This window comes from Bombus affinis, chromosome 18 (assembly GCF_024516045.1).
Source record: "Bombus affinis isolate iyBomAffi1 chromosome 18, iyBomAffi1.2, whole genome shotgun sequence".
Lineage (NCBI taxonomy): Eukaryota > Metazoa > Arthropoda > Insecta > Hymenoptera > Apidae > Bombus > Bombus affinis.
Genome location: NC_066361.1, coordinates 4493832 through 4515814, shown reverse-complemented (window position 1 = coordinate 4515814; position 21983 = coordinate 4493832). Strand labels below are relative to the sequence as shown.

The 21983-nt window shown below is 36.7% G+C and overlaps 1 protein-coding gene and 1 long non-coding RNA gene across 16 annotated transcripts; one reads left to right on the top strand and one right to left on the bottom strand.

Annotated features, from left to right (window-relative positions):
- Positions 1-706: 706 nt before the first annotated feature.
- LOC126926568 (uncharacterized) lies at positions 707-2021 on the top strand. Its single transcript, XR_007714680.1, has 3 exons — positions 707-1068; positions 1126-1269; positions 1883-2021. It is a non-coding gene; the product is annotated as an uncharacterized LOC126926568 (long non-coding RNA).
- A 15557-nt stretch (positions 2022-17578) lies between these two features.
- LOC126926744 (basic proline-rich protein-like) lies at positions 17579-21552 on the bottom strand. 15 transcript variants are annotated; one of them, XM_050743101.1, is made up of 9 exons: positions 21404-21552; positions 20501-20614; positions 19955-20064; positions 19085-19261; positions 18662-18835; positions 18557-18616; positions 18437-18481; positions 18130-18406; positions 17579-17949 (listed from the first exon to the last, which is right to left on the bottom strand). In XM_050743101.1, the coding sequence occupies exons 2-9, from the start codon at positions 20563-20565 to the stop codon at positions 17850-17852; spliced, it is 1008 nt and encodes a 335-aa protein (XP_050599058.1). In that variant the 5' UTR covers positions 20566-20614; positions 21404-21552; the 3' UTR covers positions 17579-17849. The 15 variants fall into 15 exon arrangements, with proteins under 15 accessions (XP_050599058.1, XP_050599051.1, XP_050599060.1 ...); XM_050743094.1 differs by having other exon boundaries at positions 18437-18538; positions 18569-18616; XM_050743103.1 differs by having other exon boundaries at positions 18572-18616.
- Positions 21553-21983: the final 431 nt, after the last annotated feature.

Genomic DNA, 21983 nt, shown 5'->3' with positions numbered 1-21983 from the left:
GCTGTTTACAGAAAAATCAAAGAGTTTAATAATTCACGTGAGGCATATATCGATAAAGAAGATTTCAGTAATTCTTACACATGTTTTTATGTTGCATTATAGTGATTTTATTTTTATCCTAAATCGTAATAATGTTTGGATATATAAATATGTAGTTTTACAAAATCAGGTAGATTCTTTTTATGAAAATATATTTTTTTATAATTTTGTCATAAAAGAAAATTTGGGAATCTTTCCCTAGTTTCTTATATTGTTATTTTTCTCAGTTAATTTAATCATGGTAGTTTACTTTCAGCTAGATGGACTACAAATCTACAAACAAGTAGCCATGATTGTTATTGATATGAAAAGAGGACATTTTAAATATCTTTCTTTCATGTTAATTCCATTACCATTATACGTACATATAGAATGATAAAAACAATAATAATAGATAATTATAACAAATATATAACAATAAATAAATAAACAAATATATATATATGAATCTATTTACATAGATACTTATGCATAATATTAACAGAATTGGCCATGTGAGGCTACGAAAAAAGGACTTACCAATACCACTTTGAAAACTTCCACCACCTTCAGATCCGCATCAGGCATAGGCAAACAGGTTCGTTAATGTTAAATAGAAGAAGGTTGAACTTGTTGAACCTTTTTCTCTTTTGAATTTTCATATATATATTTTTTCGTATTTACATGTCTCCACGAAGGACGAAGCTGACAATAGTTTAAATTCCAATATCGGAACTCTTGGAACAGTTCAGTAAACGCAATGGAAACATCATTTAATTTTGCGTCCACTGAGTCTTTGACTTCCTTGATTCATTCTTTTGGTGGAGAGATCAAGTTTAGTATTAATCTCGGATAAAGCAGCATGAGGAGAGGCTTGTAGATGATCGAATGACGATGATAAAGAATTGTCATCCGATCCGTGGAAATCTGAGAACGTTGAGGTTGAATCAAAGCAGTTTATGAGTGTGTCAGTGGACTAAGAATGGCCAGATCTCATCAAGCATAAAGAGCCTGAATAGAAACTAATTCCACAAGATACACAAGTCACAGGTTTGTCACTATCACTAATCCACAATCTGTATAGCGCTTATACAGTGATCTTTATAGGTGTAATAGAGTTCAACAGGACACTTATTCACAAGAATGTAAAACAGTCCGAGAGAACTAGGTTGGTAACAGTAGAATACACAGAGCAAAACAAGGCACGTCTTACCACGGCAATTGCCAAGTCTTAACACGCCACCTCGCAAGGTCAGCATTTGTTTGCTTAATCGCTTCAACTCAGCTTAAAAACTAAGTCGCGGGATAGTTTTTCATATAACTTGTAAACTAAAACCAACCGCCGGTTATATGCTTAGGAAGAAGTTGTTCAAAATGTTGAGATTTACAAGATATCACATATTTAACATCAACATTGGAAATGGCGTTACATCGATAGATTCACTAATTAAGCATGATAGCCAAATACAGTGTTCCTCATGATCTTGAATAGTACAAATTGCGAATCAACATTAAGTATACAATAACTATAAGATGCTATAATACCATGAATAATAAATTGACACAATATATAATTCTATATTCTAGAATTCTATTTCTATTCTATTTCTATTCTATATTCTAGAATAATTCAATAAACGGTTCGCTTGAAGTTATTCATATTCACATTTTACAAAATTTAATTTACGTCAAGTAATATTAACGTTTCCATAGACTAGGCATGTTGTGTTTAATAATAACAAAATATAATGTTGCAGAACGTTTATCATTGTTATAATAATGTAAAAGTGTACAATGTGCCATCTCATATGTGAATATGAATTTTATATATGTATATATATATGTATGTATTTATTAATTACAGTCTCAAGGCCATGGAATGTCCAGTCAACTATCCAGTCAACTATACGATCGCCTAAAACCAACAATAGAGAAAGAAAATTGAAAATATCCAATTGAACGGTACTCACATAATACAAACAAGGCAAGTTAAATACCGAGTACTCCACTTAGCATACAACTTACATAGGAGCAACATACTAAATCAATTATAGACAAAATATGGCTAAAAAGAAGACAGATGTACTGGCTAACTAGTCGAAATTCTAAACTTAGCATAGGAAATAAATTAAAAATATACAAAACGATAACAAAACAAATTTGGACGTACGGAATACCACTATGGAAGCCAGCAGCAATGAGGCACATAAATAAACTAGAGTCGCTGCAATCGAAGATACTAAAAACAATAGTCAACGCCCCATGGTATGTCAGAAACGAGGATAGATGTAAAGACTTAAAGATATCAATGGTCAAAGAAGAAATATCAGCAGGTACACAGAAAGATACATCTCATAGAAACTCTCACAGAAAGAAGACTAAAAAGAAAACACCCCACTGACCTGACTAAAGAAATAAAATAGACAAACTCAAAGCTTTAACTCATCCATCTTTTATTATTTAGCAATAAAGCTAGAAAAATTTACCAAATGTCCAGCTGGACAAATTGTAAAGTACAAATTAAATAATAAAAAAAAATTATATTGCTAGTTCCTTTCACTCTAAATTGATCATTTTCTCAAATTCTTTTTCCATTATTTTAGAAATCTAAGATACAAAGCATGACAATGTACATAGTAATTCACAAATTATATGACAAATTAGTCAAGTGTGGGAGGATAATAACAATAGCGTGAGTATTTTCACACAGGTATATCTATAAATCCTGTCGATTTTTTAAGCGAAAATTACATCAATGCTTTGTATGAATGAACAGTCCCTATACCACACTTTTCAGGACACTAATAAATACATTGAATATTTGTGGAGACATTCTTAGAATTGAACATGAAAAAATTATACAGCAGGTTACTTTGTAAATCAGTTGCTAACATTTATCATCTTATAACAAACTCTAAATTTAATAGGAAATAGCAACTGGCAATAACTTGAATTAAATCTGGACACACCAAACTGTCACATTCACATCTTCTTTATAATGCTCTCCCCTCTACCAGGCTATGTGAAACATGTAATGTACCTATAACTTTCAAGCATATCATTATCGGATATAAAAAATATAACTGAACAAGAAGAAAATTAAACATCAAGCACAACCGTATTGACGTAATTATCTCCACATCATACCACGACAAATTGTTAATTTTCTGCAAGATTATAGGTGTTACGTCCTGTAGCCTTCTACACAAAACAGACTCTATCCGTCGGATAAGATGACCGCCAGAAGTCAACATCTTTGTTGGACACCCTCAATAATCTTAAGAACTCGCCATAAACCTTAGTACTTTTATAATTAAGGTCCTTCAAATCAAACAGGTATCTTTTTAATCGAAGTCTTCCTTAGATTTATTGTCCACTGCGGGAAAGTCTCTCATAGAAAGAAGACTAAAAAGAAAACATCTCAGTGACCTCACTAAAGAAATAAAATAGTCAAACTCGAAGATGATATCCCGCTGGTGGTAGCCATCCACGTGTTATTTAGCAATTAAGTTAGAAAAATTGACCAAATGTCCAGCTGGACGAATAGTAAAGTACAAATTAAATAATTTAATTTCTCCCATGTATGATGCCTTCCACTAGCGATCTTCTTTGGGAGGCAGGTGACACCCTTCCCTACCAATTCACCTTTTTTCCTAGCCAATTGGCAACGATAACCGTTGCCCTCAATTCCCTAACGAAAACTGTGCTTAACGAATCCGCTTATTCGGTGGCCTTAGACACACCCATAACTAGTCTTGTTCCGCGACATCATCGTCACAGGAGTTTAGTTGCTTCAGGTTTCTCGACCAGATAGTATCTCAATTTATTGCCCACCAGTCGGCATTTTAACTATCGTCACTAAAACTTATGTTGTACGAGGAGAGATTGTTAAAATAAAGTGCATATTTTAATTTGTTAACCAAGTGTTATCGTCAATTTAAGCATATCGTTAGAGCGCTTCTTCGCGATCGGTCGAACATTTTCGTCCCTTCGAGTCAGATACACGTGCACAGTTTTCAAGATAGCAAGTTCCAACAACGACGAAATCTCGCAACAAGGTAAACTCTTTAAAGTGTTTCGCCAATTCCTATTCCTTGCACAATACCAACAGCCGTCAAAAGCATGGCGGCCTCATCAAACATCGACTACCTGCGAGAAATACGCGACCAGCATCTCGACAACATCAAGCTCATAATGAAAGAAATTGACGATTATCACCAGTCCGACAAGTGTGACGTTAGTGATTTAATAATATATCAAGACCAACTCGAGAACGAGTGGAAACAATTCCGATTCGCCCAGGAAGATTTATACGACCTTGACGAAGAAGATAATACTCTGGAGCGCGAAGCATTGGTATATTACCTATCCGTGGCAACTCGATTAGTGAATCTCATAGAAGGCAAGCGATCATCAACCCCTTTGATATCCACAGACAGTCAATTTTCTGCAAAATATTCGCCCGATAACAGTCTCTCCTTGACAACAGATAAGGGCGACTATGTCATCAACGAAGGTAGCACCGACGATACGGCCTCTTCCACGGAGAGGTTCGATTGTTCACGAAACGCCGCTTTACGTCACAGCCTCGCGATCATTAATTTTCGAAAAATGAATGAAGCATCTCCAACGGCATTGAGCCACTTAATTGACACGGTCGAAGAAAATCTCCAATCATTGGATAATTTAGGAAAGTCAGTCGCTCTCAACGGCATAATTATCAGTCTCATCAGTTCGAAATTACCAGCAAAAATCATGCAACAGTGGCAATTCACGTTACCTAACAAAAAAGTGCCTCAGTATACTCATCTACTGAACTTCCTTAAGAAACTGGTACACAGCTCGGATGTGGCAAAGGCCGATTCTACGGTCAAAAGGACGAAACGGATATGTCCCATCTGCGGAAAATCGCACAAGATTTGGAAATGTGATATTTTCAAGTCTAAATCAATTAACGAACGCCTTAAAGACGTCGAAGCGGCATCCTTATGCATCAATTGCCTGAGAGAGGGGCACTCTACGGCAGATTGTTACGCCGGATCATGTCTTGTATGTGGAGAATGGCATAACACGATGTTGCATAAGGAAAAAGGCCACTCAAATTATCATTCCGTTACATCCACCCAAATCTTTTCGTCGAGCAATGGATCCCCGAAAGTCTCCTCGACATCCTCCTCATCTCCGATTGATCATCGGAAATCTACAACGAAACGCAAGTCGGGGGATCATTCTCCAACATCGACGAACACGTAAACAGTGACGTGGACAATCGACAATTCCAATGACACTCATACAGCGTTTACAGTATACAGATCAGCGTTTTGAACGATAAACAACAATCAATCCATTGTCAAGCACTGCTCTAGTATGAACTTCACAACAGGAAAACTGACAAAATCACCCGGAATAAAGTACTCATCATTGAAATGGTATCCATCCTTGATTCAAGACCGCTAGTTTCAAACTGATCCGAATGACCTCCTGGTCCTCACTCCTGGTCACTTCCTCATTGGCGATTCATTAATGAGCCTGCGAGAACGAGATTTCAGGGACAGTGCATTCAACCGGCTCCTCAGATAGCAACGCGTTTAGCAATTAAAACAGAACTTCCAGAATCGCTGGCATCGGGAATATTTCAATGAGTTGATCAATCGTAATAAATGGAGCAAGGACAACCACGGCATCAGAGAAGGCACGATCTTCATCATCAGGGAGGATAATGTGCCCTCAATGCAATGGCCTTTGGGTCGAGTCATCAAGGTCCCTCCAGGCGCCGACGGCATCATCCAGCAACGGCAATGAGCGTTTTGAGTCGAGGCGTCAAAAGGCTCATCCCACTACCAAGTCAACTCGATCCTGAGAAGCCCGGACAATTGCTCAGTGTGAAAGGAAAATTTCGCGATTGAGTTGTCCAACTTTAGTGGACCGATGTTGTCGAGCATGTCCTGTTTTTGCGACCAGGCTTTCAGGACAGAAATGGAAATATCGTACATAAGCACAGCGCAACAGTGGCTTAAATTTAAGTTACAAAAGTAATCTTTAAAAAAAGAGAAAGAAAAAGAAATGTAATATTGCACGGCTATGTCGTACCGTCGCGTATCGGTACTTTTGCCTGAACCACCTCACAACCAGAAATCAGCGTTTATTATGGAAAATACAAATATGTAATCTGGTAATAATAAACAAATAAAAAAAAAAAGAGAAAAAGATGTTGTCGAGTCGTGTAGCAATCCTCAGAAACATTCCCCTCTACTTGCTTCTCTTTGCTCACCGAGTTCTCATTTGACACGTCATGGTTAATTTTTTGCCAGTTTAAGTTAACAATCAGCGTGTTTTGTACTGATCGCCATCTCCCTGCCTGTATGTTCTTATCTAGGGAAAGGTGGAGGGGGACAGTATCCGATAGGGAAGTCCCCCAAGTTATACCGTTCGGTTGGTAAATTGTTATTAACTAATTCTTTGAAATTTCCGGTTTATGATACGTTATTAAAGGATTCAGAGCAAGTGATGAAAATCTACAAATCTAAAAAGTCTAAAAATCACTCACCAACAGTAGGAAACCAGATGTATGAAACCAACAAAGAAGATTTCAGATTCCAAAATTCTTGTCCTGTACTATCATCAAAACGTAATAAAATTAGTAATAAAGAATTTTTAATTTCTATAGGACTAATTGTTGCAATTTTTTGATTATTCTTTACAAATAAATTTTGTACTAAAAACTATGTATGTTACTGCTATTAAATGTAATTACAACATTTGGAATAGTATGCTTTTTATGATAGTAAATTTTTGGAAATTTTTCTCATTTTTATATATATATATATATATAGGTATATACACATACGTTAATGCTGAAGGTAACAACTATCAGTCTGGGAAGTACTGCTTTTCCTCAGTTATCTACTAATTTGTTGTTAATAACATTATTATTCAATTTATTTCACTAATGTAACAATTCTTTTATATCATTTGCAAATCTTCTTTTCTTTTATGTTGAGAATACGTTTTATGAATATTGGAAAAAGAATCTGAAGCGTTATTTTAAAGTCCAGTATCTTAAAATGAGGAAACGTTCAAAGTGCCATAATTTCATGAATACGTCGATATGTTATTTGTGTTAGGTGGAGGTCATACAAATTATTGATGTTCTGCTGCCCTCATTCAAAAATAGTCTTTTGTCTTCAAATACGTATGTCATAAATTATCCACGAAAATCCTCACGTTTTTGTTCCTCCAGATAGAACATATATTACAACATAACTGTAAAAGAAGCCGTGGCAATGAAAATAGAACTGTTGAAAAATTGTAGTCTACTAGAATCAAATCAAAAGAGACACCGATTACAAAAACTTCGCTTAAAGGGCGAAGAACGTACATATGAAACAAACAAACAAGATATATTGAGGACGAATATAATAATTTAAATTCGTATGAGTTAGCCAATCAGCTGTATTAATAATTAATGAGCTCCTCTAACCCGTATGTTATTGCTTTCTGGATTGCCTCATCTTGCTCTAATAATAAGCTTTTGGTTACTTTCGCTTGTCCTTGCTGTCAAATACTCTAGTAACCTATAAAACTATATATATTTATACCTACTATTATACCTTGAGTCTTATATTTTATTAGCCTTTTCTTTGATTGTCTTTGATTGCCTTTATCTTTGATTGTAATGTTTTCAATATGATACTGACCTGCACCTTTTTATTGCATATATTTTCCATCATTGTTTTACTATGGTATTCTTTGTACATACTCTAATCTTTCTTTACCGAAACTCTATTCTTCCTCTTTTAAATCCTTTTCTCTCAAGTATTTTTTCATTAATCTCACCCCGTTGCATTTTCCTGATTTTCTCCTCGTATTTCTCTGTCCTTTACCCCGCATTTACTCTTATTTTTTCTCTCTTTAGCTGTTCGAATATAATGTAACTCAACGTCGATTTACATATTTAGACGTAAACATTCCTTAAGATGCGACGCATTTGTTTATCTAACGGCCTCGAGCCGTCGGCTGCACATCGGTCAACTTCGGCAAATTTCGGCGCTTCACGAGACAATCTATTATTTCGATAGTTTAGACCACTACGTGTTCAAAAATTTAAAATTCAGCAATGGAATGGGAAGCACGCAATGGTACACAACCCGTTGACGGTCATTTTGTTTCTAATTACGTTTTTAATTACTTTAACTAGTCAAATCCTTCCTTTCAAACCAATTCTTTTCACAATGCTCCACATACTTCTCATTGTCATACCTACCTTTGTGATCCTATCTTTTGTCCCTTCATACCTCCATTTTTTTATACCTTAATCCTAAATATGTATATTTCTTCTAGTAACCTATCATATCATCGAATCCGTTGTGTATCATTGTTGCGAATCACCGCTGCATACATGCGTATCATTTCTTTGATGTGACGGCAAAAAAAATTTACAAATGAGCGTTCGGATCCGTTGCGTGTCTGTGTATCGTGTCGGCGTTGCACATCAATTTGGGTGGGCAAAGGCATCGTTGCGTACATATCAAAATGTGCTCGTCGACCGAGCGACGATTACGACCAATTGTGTATTCAGAACATAGAATACTTTTAAATACATTTGACAATATCAAGTATCAAGACTAAATAGAAAATACCCTTTAGATCGAATCATTAGATCCAACTAGAATCAACAATATAAATTATTATAAACCATGTCATTGTACCACACCAAATGAAGTTAGTGAAAATTCTCAACGAGAAGTGATTGTAAATATTCTGACAAATAAAAAAAATTTTATCGAGTCTTAAAAAAACTCGCCAGCCCCTCGCCAGACGATTCTATCCTCACGCTTTCGAGAAATCAACTACCAGCTCACGTCCAGTACGTCCTGGAGGTTTTGGAAGATGCCAAAGTGGAAAATTTAATGCGGATAGCCGACCGGATAAAGGAATCATGTCCAGAGAAAGAACGAATTATCGCCATCGAAACAGAAAGAACGGAAGGCAAACGGCAACGCCGCGCTGAGCCTCGACATTCGTCGCCGTCGGCGATCATGTCGAGACATCGCAGATCGAGTTCGAAAGACAGACCGCAGAACTCTGGTCTCTGTTATTATCACGATGCCTTCCGAGACCGCGCAAGGAAGTGCCGGGCCCTTTGCAACTGGACCCGGCGAAACGGGACCAGTCGTCCGTAAACGCGGCATGCGGTTACGGCTTTGGTATCCCGTCGCATTTTCATGACGGACAGGGCATCAAGGATCTCTTTCCTCGTAGACACCGGTGTCGATATAAGCGTATACCCGCGCAACAAACTACGCGGAGCCGCGAGCAAAGATACATACGAGCTGTTCGCGGCCAATCGAGTGGTCGGAGCAAACCGAAAACGCCTTTCGCGAATCGCAACGCGCCCTTTTTGACGCCACGATGTTAGTGTACCCAGTATCGGCAACAGCGCGTGAACGATAAGTGGCAACCGCTGAATTCCTTAAAACATCCTTAACTCCTGCGCGATTAATTCTGTACTTGGAATAATTTTAAATACATTTGACAATACCGATTATCAACTCATCTCGTCATTATTTAAATCATCCACCACAAATCCAAAAATAGAATAAGGAAAAGAGAGAAAAGGACAAACAAAAAATTAAATTCCTAACATGTGCTTCTATAATAATATTTTAACATCAATATTGTAATACGCAATGTGAAAGTGAAAAAATTGGAAGTAACCGAACTAAGAATAAAACTGAATCACTTCGCTGCTTGTAAAGATAACTTTTAGTGTCATAAACATAAGTCAAGTAGCAAATAGCAGAAATTGAATTTACTCAAACTCTTCTTGAAATCTGACGAAATGATTCTTTATTTTGTCAAAAAAATCTTTACGTATTTTCCATTCGCATTCGTCGCTTTTTTCAATGGCGTATTTATCGCTACGTCGAAACTCCGTCGGGTAGCAGTTAATTTCATTTAAAGTAGAAAACTATTCAGAAACGTATATACACAGGAACAAACCAGTTGCCCTGTTATTACCTCGTTCTCAACAGTTCAAATTTCAGGGACGACCGACTGTTTACTCTCGACCCAGTACGTTATAATAATTCGCCAGAAGTATTGCAAACGAAAATTGTAACCAGACGTGCCGATAGTAGCCACTCGAGAACCACCATTTTTTGCGAAACTTTTTTTATTTGGTGAAAATGTAAACAAAACCCGAAACAACGTGGCGTTCTGCAACTGTCTTTAATCTGTTAAGATAAAAAAGATTGACGCAAAGTTTTGACGGGATGAAACTTCACGATATATTCAGGAGAAACGATGCGAAATTAAAGCCAAGCTTATAATAGGAATATAGTTTGCTTGTCTGTTGTCATAAAATGAGATATACAGAATATATTAAAAAATATAGTATATGTAATACGAAACTTTGTATTAGTCATGTTATTATTATAGATACAATATCACAATATGTACATATATTTAAATTTCATCCGAAAGAAATTATCATATGTAGAACACAGTTTAACTGTATTTTGAATTCTTGTTTATCAGATCACAATTGATATGTAGAGATTAGGATGATTATCCTTATTTGAAATAATTTTGTGACTGTTAGTTGTTAATATACTTTACACCTTACGTACATTTTAAATATGGTACGTAAAATCGAAGTTGCAAGGAACAATAATAAGAATTCAATATTTTAATAACGCCTTTCACGATTATAATTAAATATCTTTCTAAATGTCGCATGAGTGTTACATCTAGCACCCCTCACACGAAAGTCTGCCAATTTACAATATATGTACTAGTAGATTGACAAGTTACGATTTACAGATTATATAGAATTCTATTTTATGATTTTATAATTTTTCGTTAAATAGGATAATGAAATAACTTGCAATTAGTAAAATTTCATTTGTTTTATCGTCAAACTTGTGCAAGGGAACATATTAATACTGGTAACTTTAGTGACTTGCAAAATTTCAATAGTGCATGACAAGCCAGATATTCAATTGCAATTGGTTTCTATCTATATTTTCATCGGTTTTACAATAACCTTATGCTATCAATTATGAATTAAAAAGTTATGAAATCACAACTCACCCAAGGCCAATGGTTACGACTTCTTTCCGAAGATCCATTGAAATCTCGAGTTTGTTGTTTGAGACATCCAGTTACCACAAAACATAAACACCACTCTATTGCAGTCGACGTAAACAAAAGATGACGGATGAACAAAATATTCTTTAAATTCTCGGACAACAAACACAGGCTTACACACTCACTGTTTTAAAGTCACAGTCTATCGTCGAACTTTAGCAAAGTAACTCGATACGTACATATACACATCCCTGGAAAGTTTTCGACGAAAATACATGCGTGACATGTTATCTTGCAACCAAACGTTAATTTCTCGCGAGAAATACCTCGATATCGTTTACTCATGCGTCTCTCAAACGCGAATTTTACTATACGCTTCGTTTAAGGCACGCCATTTTGCAAAACGATTATCGAAAGATTACTGCTTACATCGAGATCGAGAATAGATTCTCAGGAAGCTAGACGTCGCGATCTCTTCCCGCGCTTTACTTTTTTCCAGAGCTGTAATTGGTTGATTTCCTACTGCCATATTTAGTCTCGTCGAGAATCGCAAACGTACGTCGGAAGCAATACGGGGCAATTATTTAACTTATTTCATAATGTTATTTATCATATATCGTGAAAAGTTCTGAATATTCGGATTTTTCGGTTATCGTTTCATTGTGTATTAACATTATCAGCTTTCGATATGGAATTGACAAATAGAATTTTTCTCATATAAAGTAAGTCACATTAAGTATATGTATATGTATGGTCGAAGCAGCGCAATTAAAAATTTTTCTATTTTAATTGGAATTATTTATCAAAATACAGACATTTTACCAAGCATTTATTTTATAAATCTTATATATATATATACATATCAATATATATATACACATATATATATATACATATGAATATACATACATATATATACAATACAATAGAAATACTTTCATGTGCTATTATACGTAGTTCGATAGTTTACATTTCACGGGCCCTGTGTTGCACCCGCGTTAGTTTCATTCCTGTTTTCGACGATGAGTGTAGCGTCAGTGATTCGCGTGACGCGATGTAACTTTCAACGTTTGTTTTTCTCCGTTTATGCGTTGTGTGTACGTTTGAATGAAAATGTCACGAGTGTTGCAAAAAAACCACGCAAAACAGAAGAAGAATACGGGAGCAAAAAGAATTCCAGGCTGCAGCAGATTGTCCATTGTCCAACAGGGATTCGTTCCATAGTATTTCAACGGGGTAAGCTACCTCTTTTAGTACGCTTCAAGGCGCTTCTTTCTAACCAATTAATTTGCGTTTAACACCATTTTACCTTCGTATATTCAGAGGAAATGTCGTTCTTATGTATTTTCTAACTCTGTTCTATGTATAAATTTACCGCGACGGGTCGTTTTTACGGATTAACGTATCTTATAAAAGCGTTGTGTGAAATGTTAATCGTATATAGGTCTTGAAACATTTGCACTAATCTCATAGAGGAACGTGGTTGGTATCTTCCGCGCGCCATATTGTATGCTTGTTACACGAGCTTTCCAAATATCTTACAGTTAAATGGTTGGATTATTTATTAGAATAAGTAACACAACATTGTTTTTGATTTATTGTTAATGAATTTATAGAACCATATTGTATTACACATATACACTATCGCTCAAAAGTATCCCAACATTTGGTTATTTTTGATATTATGTTATTTAATTGCACAATCAAATTGATAGTATGTGCCGATATATAATGATTACGATCTGTATTATTATCTTATTCTTATGATGTGGTTTAGCAAAGGTTGTAACAAAACGGTCAGAAAAATTTCTTTAATCTCAGACCCTGTAGCCCGTAAGAAACGAATTACATAAACAAGTTTCTTCTATACTTACACAAGAACTAGCATTATATTAATACAAGCAGCAGCGTTTAGGAAATTTTGATGAAAATCGGGTACATATATTAATACCAATGATGTGTATATTAATTTTTAGTACTTGTAAAAAATAGATTTGAGTTAATATACCTTATAATCATAACCATAACATCTTTCCTCGCCGTCTCACCGCTTCCTGAAATTTTCGCGACGCGATTCGACGAATGTCAGCTGCAACCTTCTTTTTAGAAACAAGCGTCGAAGTTGGGAATTTTCTTTCACGCGTTTCTTCGGTTATTTAAGAGACGTTGATATTTGTCGGGTGGAATCTGTAGTCATTTTTCATATTAATTTGATATACGATTTGACATACGTTGTATTACGATAATTTAACGAAATCTAGAAATTTCTTGGAAAATTTCTCGAGTTGCTTCGTGACGTAATCGATGCTCGGGCCAAAGGTAAATATTATAGGCATAGCCTGCAGTAGATGATCGGACCAAACGTAAATATTACGGGCATAGTACGGGTCATTGTACTACACAAGTCGTGCGAGTGGCTCGAAGGCTGCGCGAGCTTGTTTACGTTTTCGGCCCAAAATTCTCGAACGTAAATCATATTTTCGAGGGACAACCCGTGGAAATTTTATTTGAGCCCCGAATATTCAAAATATTTCCTACGATGGTATAGACATTTTAAACGCGTAGATACGCAACAGATAAAGAAGAACAGGGAAGTTAATTAATTAAAATTTCTCATATTGTAAGAGCTGTGAAACAGCGTAATAACTCTGTCGGAGGTTTGTTTCCTAAAAAGCTGATGATCGTGGCAACGACACGCGACGTAAATAAATTCGCCGGTGGATTATATTTTCGAGTTTTATTCCGTGCAATTAACCCCTCCTCTCGAAAAGTGGGCACGCGAGTTAATTAAGAGAGTCGTTAATTAAAAGGATCGCAGATACGTTTTAGCCTTATGACGAACCTGATTGCCTGTCTTAACGGTCAGCAGGAACAATGCAGGAGTAACAAAAGTCTGGTTGGCATTTTCCTCATAAATCGCTGTTACAAACTCGCTCATACGGAAACGAGAAAATCAGAGATTATTTATTAGGGGTTACTGCAATTATCGTAATGTTTTGTTTTTTTAAATCAACTGTGAAATTTCTTCATAATTAACTCAGTTAGGGTTATAAGTAAAGTATACTGGCTTCGCATCTATGCGTTCGTTTTCATTCTCGTCTACCCTCTAGCACTCTCCGTCTTGGCAACAACGCACATACATGGGCGGCGCGCGACTCGGAAAAACCCTACCCTCACCTTGCGGCTCATTGGACAAGTTAAACATATCCTTTCGGGCGGCAGCTCGCTTAGCCGACGCCATACGATGCATGCATCGCGCCGCGTCGTTACCAGCGGGGGCCATAAGGAGGCGGAGCTACCAGCATATAGCTCGGTCACAGCTGGTTGGCTCTCCAGCCGATTATCCCTGTACCGTCTCGGCATCTATTTGTGTGGATACCGTCTGCACTGACAGTCTCAGGTTTCCTCTCCGGCTCGCACGTCTTGTGTTTTGCACAATTAATCTTTGACGTTTTTGAGTAATTATTTTTAATAATAAAAATGCTCGATTTAAATACTTGAAAAATAAATTAGAAAGCCGTTGTATAAATGCGTTAAACGCAATAATTTCAACTTCTCGTAATTGGCAATTTAATAAATTCGATAAAACGAACGCGGCTCGTTATTTCCTCGAGCATAGATGGTTTCTTAATATCCAACGATTCACTCAAGGAGAATAGAATTCGAAGATCACAAGCGAACATAACAAGCTCATTTTGTCGCATTTTCGACCTTGGCGCGTGAGTTGGAATGTCCCGTGTCGTACGTTTGGATAGACGAAAATCAAATTACGTTCTTCCCGTGGTCTTCAAATTCTGCCACTCTGAAATTTGATCGCTTTGACGCTTGGAAATTAGCGTTCAAATAAATAACGAAGCTGTGTTTCCCTTATCGGCATCGATATACTATATCGATCATATTACATGTTATGGTTTGCCTATACGTTATTTTCAGTCGTCTCAATGTTTCTCGCGTGAAGCGCTTCATTGAACAGGTTCAAAGTTCGGCTGACGTTTTGCGGGCCCTGCAATAACGGCTCGTAACTCTGCCCGCCTGTATTTCACATTTATTATCAGACTGCAGCTGTTACGTAACGAACGGGTCCGCGAACTCGAGCTCGCGCTCGTAATGTACGTGCCACGAAATATTATACGTATAAACGATACCGATTGTTTCTGTTCTTTATTTTTACGGACTGTTCGTGCTGCTTCTTCTCGTGCCACTTTATATCCCAGTTCGAACTCTAACTATGAGCTTCGTGTTGAGATGAGAATCTCGTTGTAACCTACAGGTTCGAAAAAGGCTGATATTTTTTGGTCTACGTGATGGTAGAGAATTTCCATTCGTTTTGAATTTTCGTTCGCTTAGCTAATAAATAGTGGGAGTGCATTTCTTTCAAAATAAAAAAGAAAGCGAATTAGATGGAAACGTGGGTCAAATTTGAAATCACTTCTCGGTTATGTGGAGGTTGATTAAACGTGTTGGTGTATATAGTGATGAGACGAGTTAATATTTGGTGTAGTCAAATGTATTTAGAACTATCGGTAATACTCTTCTAACGATCTTAAATTCGACTTCGGTTGACGGTTATGCGTAGCGGCCATATTGTTTTGCCTGGAGTTTGTTAATTATTACATTTCGTATATCGTAACGGTGTTAATATTCCGAGGCAAAACAACAACATGAATCAACCTCGATTCGAATCGTCCTATGACTCATATGCAGCTACAGTTATATTGAATGTTGTAGTAGCTTTGTTATTAGTTTAATAATACATTTTAATAATTCGTTTTTAAATCGTACGAAAACGATCGTACGCAAGATCATCGTAATCATTTATTTTATCAGGTTAGAAGTTGCCTCGTAAAATTGTTAGAACGAAGATCGCATCGATTTCGGGCAAATTGAATAATCGGTTGGAATTCGAAGCGAACGACAGTGCAGCTTCGAAGAGTTTGAATCGATCTTGCGACTCAGGCACGAGATACGCAGTGGAAAATGAGCGATATAATTATTAAGCGAGGGAGAATTTTATCAAGAGAAGTTGCTTTAAGAAATTAATGCAAGTATAGAATTCTAGTAACGGGAATTACTAGAAGAGATTAGCATGATTATTATTATTAGGCTTTTATTAAGGAAGAGCATTGGTAGTAATTGCTATATTAGTATAGAATTTTATTAGCAGAAGCTATTTTTGAAAGTTACAGCAAGTATGGAATTTTATTAATGAAAATTATTTTGATTAATTATTATTATTAAGATTCTATTCAGGAAGATTTTTGGCAGCAATTACTACGAATATTGAATTTTATTAATAGAAATTATTACAGGAATTTTTTTACGAATGTAGATTCTTTTTATCAGTACAAAGATTAAGAAGAAATTATCAGATGAAAAATTAAATTAGTAGACATTACAGAGGATAGTAACGTCTAAATTGAAAAGACACGAAGAATCTACCATTTCTTCCCCTCCAAACTTCGATGTAGCATTCCACACGCGCATACTAATGTTTCCTTTCTTTGTCGTTCAATTATCGCTAGGATTTTTATTTTTAATACCAACCGTTGCGTATTTCGTTCGTAAAATCGATAGAAGCGTCACGATTTAGCTTGTTAAACTTATCTTACAAAAGTATCCTACAAAATCTTATAAGGGACGGAGTGAAAATTATCCTATGGAAGAATCTCTAGGGGATTTATTCTCCCCTAGGGGGTAACGTGCTCAGCGATGTAGCTGGTTAAATTGCCAGCCTGAATTCACTATAAGGAGACTGTTTGTTCGACCAGTCGCGGGGAGACGCGATCGCGAGGAACAAATCTAGAGATGTGGTGACTGTTCTGTAGTTGTAGCTTGAGTCCAGAGATTAAGTGAAGTTTATTCTTGTGTTATCTTTTTTTATTTATTGGTCAAATCGAACATTTGTGATCAGTCAATGTTAATTCGCGAAGAGTTTTTCTTCATTTTTTAAATTCCTATTATTTAGACAATACCAAAAGCTACGTTGATAATTTACAACATCAATTCCATAAATGATACACGTACATATGTATATAATGTATGTTTATGTATGTATGCGTTTAATTCGAAAAAAAAGAATAAAACGAAGAGACTAAAATGAGGAAGATACTTCTTAGTGAGAAGTGGATTATGGTGCGTCTTTATTCGGTCAGCTGGCGACTAGTCGATGACTCGTCAGACTTGATAAAACAGAGGAGGTAACGGGAACAAAAGCTCAAATAGCATTTTTCGCGGCTGTGTTTTGTTTAAGTGTTAGTTTTTCCAAATTAAACAAGTTTTCCTGCTTTCTTTGTTTTAAACGGGCTCGAGCTTAGAGGTCCAATCACTGTTATCGAATTTCATCGAGTAATCGCTGTTTCTCAAAATTTCACTGCTCTCTTTTTCTTTTCTAAAGTGATAAATAAATATATATATACGTATATGTATCTTACTACTGCATTTAAACAATATTTTCCTAAAAATATTTCAGCGATAAAATAAATAATATAGATAAAACGAAGTAAATTGATGAAGAGACGATCTAAATAAGAGACACAAGAATATTTTGAATTGTTGAATTAGCCGCGCTGGCGATTATGCTCTCTTGTCTTTCATTTTTTTGATATTTATGTCAGATTGATAGGTAGCAGGAACACATCTCGGTAGAGCGCAGAAATATTACTCGCAAACGTGACGCGACGGGTAGGAATTTGTCAATTGCCAAGCGGTGATCGAGCAAACGTTCTTGATAGAGAAATGATTTAAGTGGACTTTATTGGTTGTGGCAGGCCGTTCACTAACTTCGACTTCATGACATTATCCTCGTACAACATTACTGTTAGCTTTCCATTTTTTAAAACCCTGAAACAATCACAGATACAAATCGTTATCGTTTCTGCACATCTTGCAGGTAATACGCCAAAATTCTATCGAAGATCTCGTGTTGTTTTACAAATATAAGTGACGTCTCGTGTCTTGTCTTATGGGATCATCTACATACGATTTAATATCTATGATAAATTCTTTGTTCATTGTTCTTACTTTTTGATGGTGATCTTTTTGCCGTTGATAATTTGAGTTGAAATATTCGTCTGTTTCACGTAATTAGGACCGGTGTGTGCAGTCACATCCCTATTGATCCAGATGATCTTTCTTGGCGAACCTTTAGGTACGCCGTTGAATGATACTAAACCACAGTGAGAAGGAGGAGAAGAAGGGGGAGAGGGAGAGGGAGGGGGAGGAGGAGTAGAAGGGGGAGAGGGAGGAGGAGGAGGAGGAGGAGGAGGAGGAGGAGGAGGAGGAGGTCCCATCGGAGGAGGTCCCAACGGAGGAGGTCCCATCGGAGGAGGTCCCATCGGAGGAGGTCCCATCGGAGGAGGTCCCATCGGAGGAGGTCCCATTGGAGGAGGTCCCATCGGAGGAGGTCCCATCGGAGGAGGTCCCATCGGAGGTGGTCCCATCGGAGGAGGTCCCATCGGAGGAGGTCCCATCGGAGGAGGTCCCATCGGAGGAGGTCCCATCGGAGGAGGTCCCATCGAAGGAGGTCCCATCGGAGGAGGTCCCATCAGATGAGGTCCCATCGGAGGAGGTCCCATCGGAGGAGGTCCCATCGGAGGAGGTCCCATCGAAGGAGGTCCCATCGGAGGAAATCTTATCGAAGTAAAGGATGGTATGCTAATGCTGTTACTGCTTGGATGCATATACCCGTTGGGTCTGACCGGCGGGTGTACATCGCCTCTAATAAAGTCTTTGAGACAATTAAAATATCAATTAATCACATGGTTCTTACTACTATTTAACATCTATTATTAAACTACTATTAAACTACTATTTAACATCTATTATTAAACTACTATTAAACATCTATTATTCGGTTAATTACTTGAATATGTTTTTAACATTTAGTGGATGAGGTAAATTCTATGTGTCTCAGAGTACATGTAGTTGGTACTACACAGATTCACCGATCAAAGACTAGCAGGATGGGTTTACTTACTAGGGGGCGGGTTCTCGAAAATAGTAGGACGAAAGAATTCTTCAAATACTTCCTGAGGGTTTCTAAATATGAAGGTGTTAATGAAGCGTGGACCAATGTTGTTGCTGTGGGGCTCCTTACCAACGTACATTTGAAGTCCATTCTTTCCATATTGATCGTAGATTCTTCTTCTGCTTTCTGAAAAGCATATAAAACAATAAGCGATTATTACTTTTTGTAAAATAAAAATTGAAGGCAGATTGCTTAGTTTTATTTGTTCCAAATTCCAAGAAGCAAGTACTGCAAGGCTTGTCAGGTTAGTAGGAATACTCTGAATGATTTGTAACATCAATATGAGGTCGTCCACTGCAAGAGCAAAATCATTAAGGAGGAAATGATCTTGGGAATCGTGGATGAATGAAATGAACGTAGACAGCCTTCGAAGAATTTTTGAAAACTTTAAGAGATCAAATAATTCCAATATTGAAGACTGTTTCTTAATATAAATACCATGGAACGACTTAGTTCTTCGAAGATCTGCCTTTCTTAGGAGGAAATTATTGGTAGCAACTTGATCGTTCTTGTTTTCAATCAGTCGAGCAATGACAAAATTGTTAGAAATCCTATTAGAGATTCCTGAGTTCTACGAGTTCGAGTAAGGAACGAGGGATTAGGGTACCTGACATACGTTGAACTTTTTGTCAGTAAAACATTTGCTATGCCTCAAATAATATTTCTATTCTTCGTCTATGTTTCGTTAAAAAAATAAAAAAGAAAGTGAAAGAGAAAAAAACGACAAAATCAAATTCAAAATAAACAAAAACTGAAAGCAGATGAAGGAATCTGGCCACGGAATCGACAACAGGACGACGAGAAACGACTAAAACTTACCGTCAATTAAGACTTCGTATGCCTCGGATATTTCTTTGAATTTTTTGTTCGCTTCTTCCAGATTATTAGGGTTTTTGTCTGGATGCCATATCAATGCCAATTTTCTATATCTGTAAGGCAATGCTTTGTTTAATCAACCGACCAGCGATGCTTCTTTATAGTAGAACTTAAGAAGTCTCTTAACTCCCTCTAACCAAGAATGCTGATCAACTGTTAGATCAGAGCCAACTGCCTCAACGAAGTTGAAATAAAAAGCCATTTATTCAGTCTTTCTTCACCCATCGCATTTACCATTCGTCTAATAAAATAGCACCAATGATAAACAAGTAATCACACTTATTTATGATAAGGTAATTCATTTGAACATATATATATATATCTTTATAACACATATCCTCGTTGAACTTGGCTTTTTCTTTATAATTTTTTTTTAATACTAATTCAATCTTATAATAGAATATTAAATGCAAGTCAAACATTTGAGTATTCTTGTACATTGTTCTCCGTTGATAACAGGCTGCTCTGCTCTTACTGAGCAGTACTTACGCCTTTCTGATGTCCTCGCTCGTGGCGGTTTGTTGCACTTCTAGTATGCCGTAGTAGTTAGCCATCGTTCACAGTGGGGTGTTACACTTGAGCGTTAGGACGACAGGCAACTACCTGTCGAGCAATGCAGAGAGACAGTTATAGTAATTTGTGGGCCAATTAACAGCCATGTAATGAGACACGAACGAATCAGAAGGGAATACAGCTTTCTTTCCGACAGTCTAGTTACTTTGAACGAAAAGAACATCTTTAGAAAAGACAGAAACCAAATAGGAAAGAAAGCTTGACAGTGGTTTCTAAACTTTCCAAAGATTACGATAATCTGGCCATTATGTTTAGATCTGCCGGTATAAATTTTTTCGAAGAAAGGAGACCTATATACTTCCACATTTACAATAGTTTTCTATTCGTAGGGAGTCGTAAATTTCCGTTACTATTTGAATAATCGACGCCACGAATATAAGTAGTATGAACGAAGTATAACGCTAATTTTAACAGATTAAGGACCATAGAATCAACAGCGATTCTTTACATTGTTCTGGTTGCCCCGTTTCATGGCCTCTATGCCAGGTCATTATTTTGCTCGCGAGTAGTAAAATCTTTTTCGGCGGAGAATCCTGCGAAAAAGAAACTGCGCCTTCTTTCAATAAATTCTCTTTTTTGAAACAAATATCTTAATCGGTAGATTCGTATTTTATAATTCATTTGCTATAGAAATTTTAAAACGTTCCAACGTACGACGCAGAAAATATACTCGTGAAAGATATCGAAAAAAGGTCGCGCAGGAAAGTAATCGCCATTTTCAAGTAACAACAAACAAAAATACGTTTTAAATAGTTTTGTTTGTTCATAACTCTCCTCGTAATTTTTTAGTACAACCACCATCCCTGTTTCACCACTTACCTCGATATTCTATGATTTTTTGCACACTCAATTAGCCATACACTTGCGTTCATATAACCATCCTTTCACGCAGTATTTAATTTCAACCTACAGGTTCCTGAAATACTTGGAACAAAGGCACACAGCGATAATCACACCGCGTCTCGCGCTGTTGCCATTTTAAGTAAACAAAGTCCTCGCTGGTAACCGCAACTATTCAAATATCTCGTTCATCGCGCAAGGATCGAGAACGAATTCGTGGCTGCTAAACAAATTTTTATCAATCTGATCGTTTACCGTTGCTTTGTTCGATTTCCACTGCGCGCGGACACTCGTGGAAATTTCAAACTAAATTCCATGAAAATTTCTCGCGGTGTTGGACATTTCTTCCACTTTGAAATTTCGACAATTTTTCTGATTTTCTGGCTGAATTTTTCGGATAAATTTCTCGCTGGTTTATCGATTTCAAGCTTGTTTCGGGCGATTTTTAATTCTACAAGTTTACAAACAACAATTCTACAAACTTGCATAATCAAATATTTCCGACGTTAATTTTAATACAGGAAATTTTCACGGGATATTATCGGACTTAACATTTCTA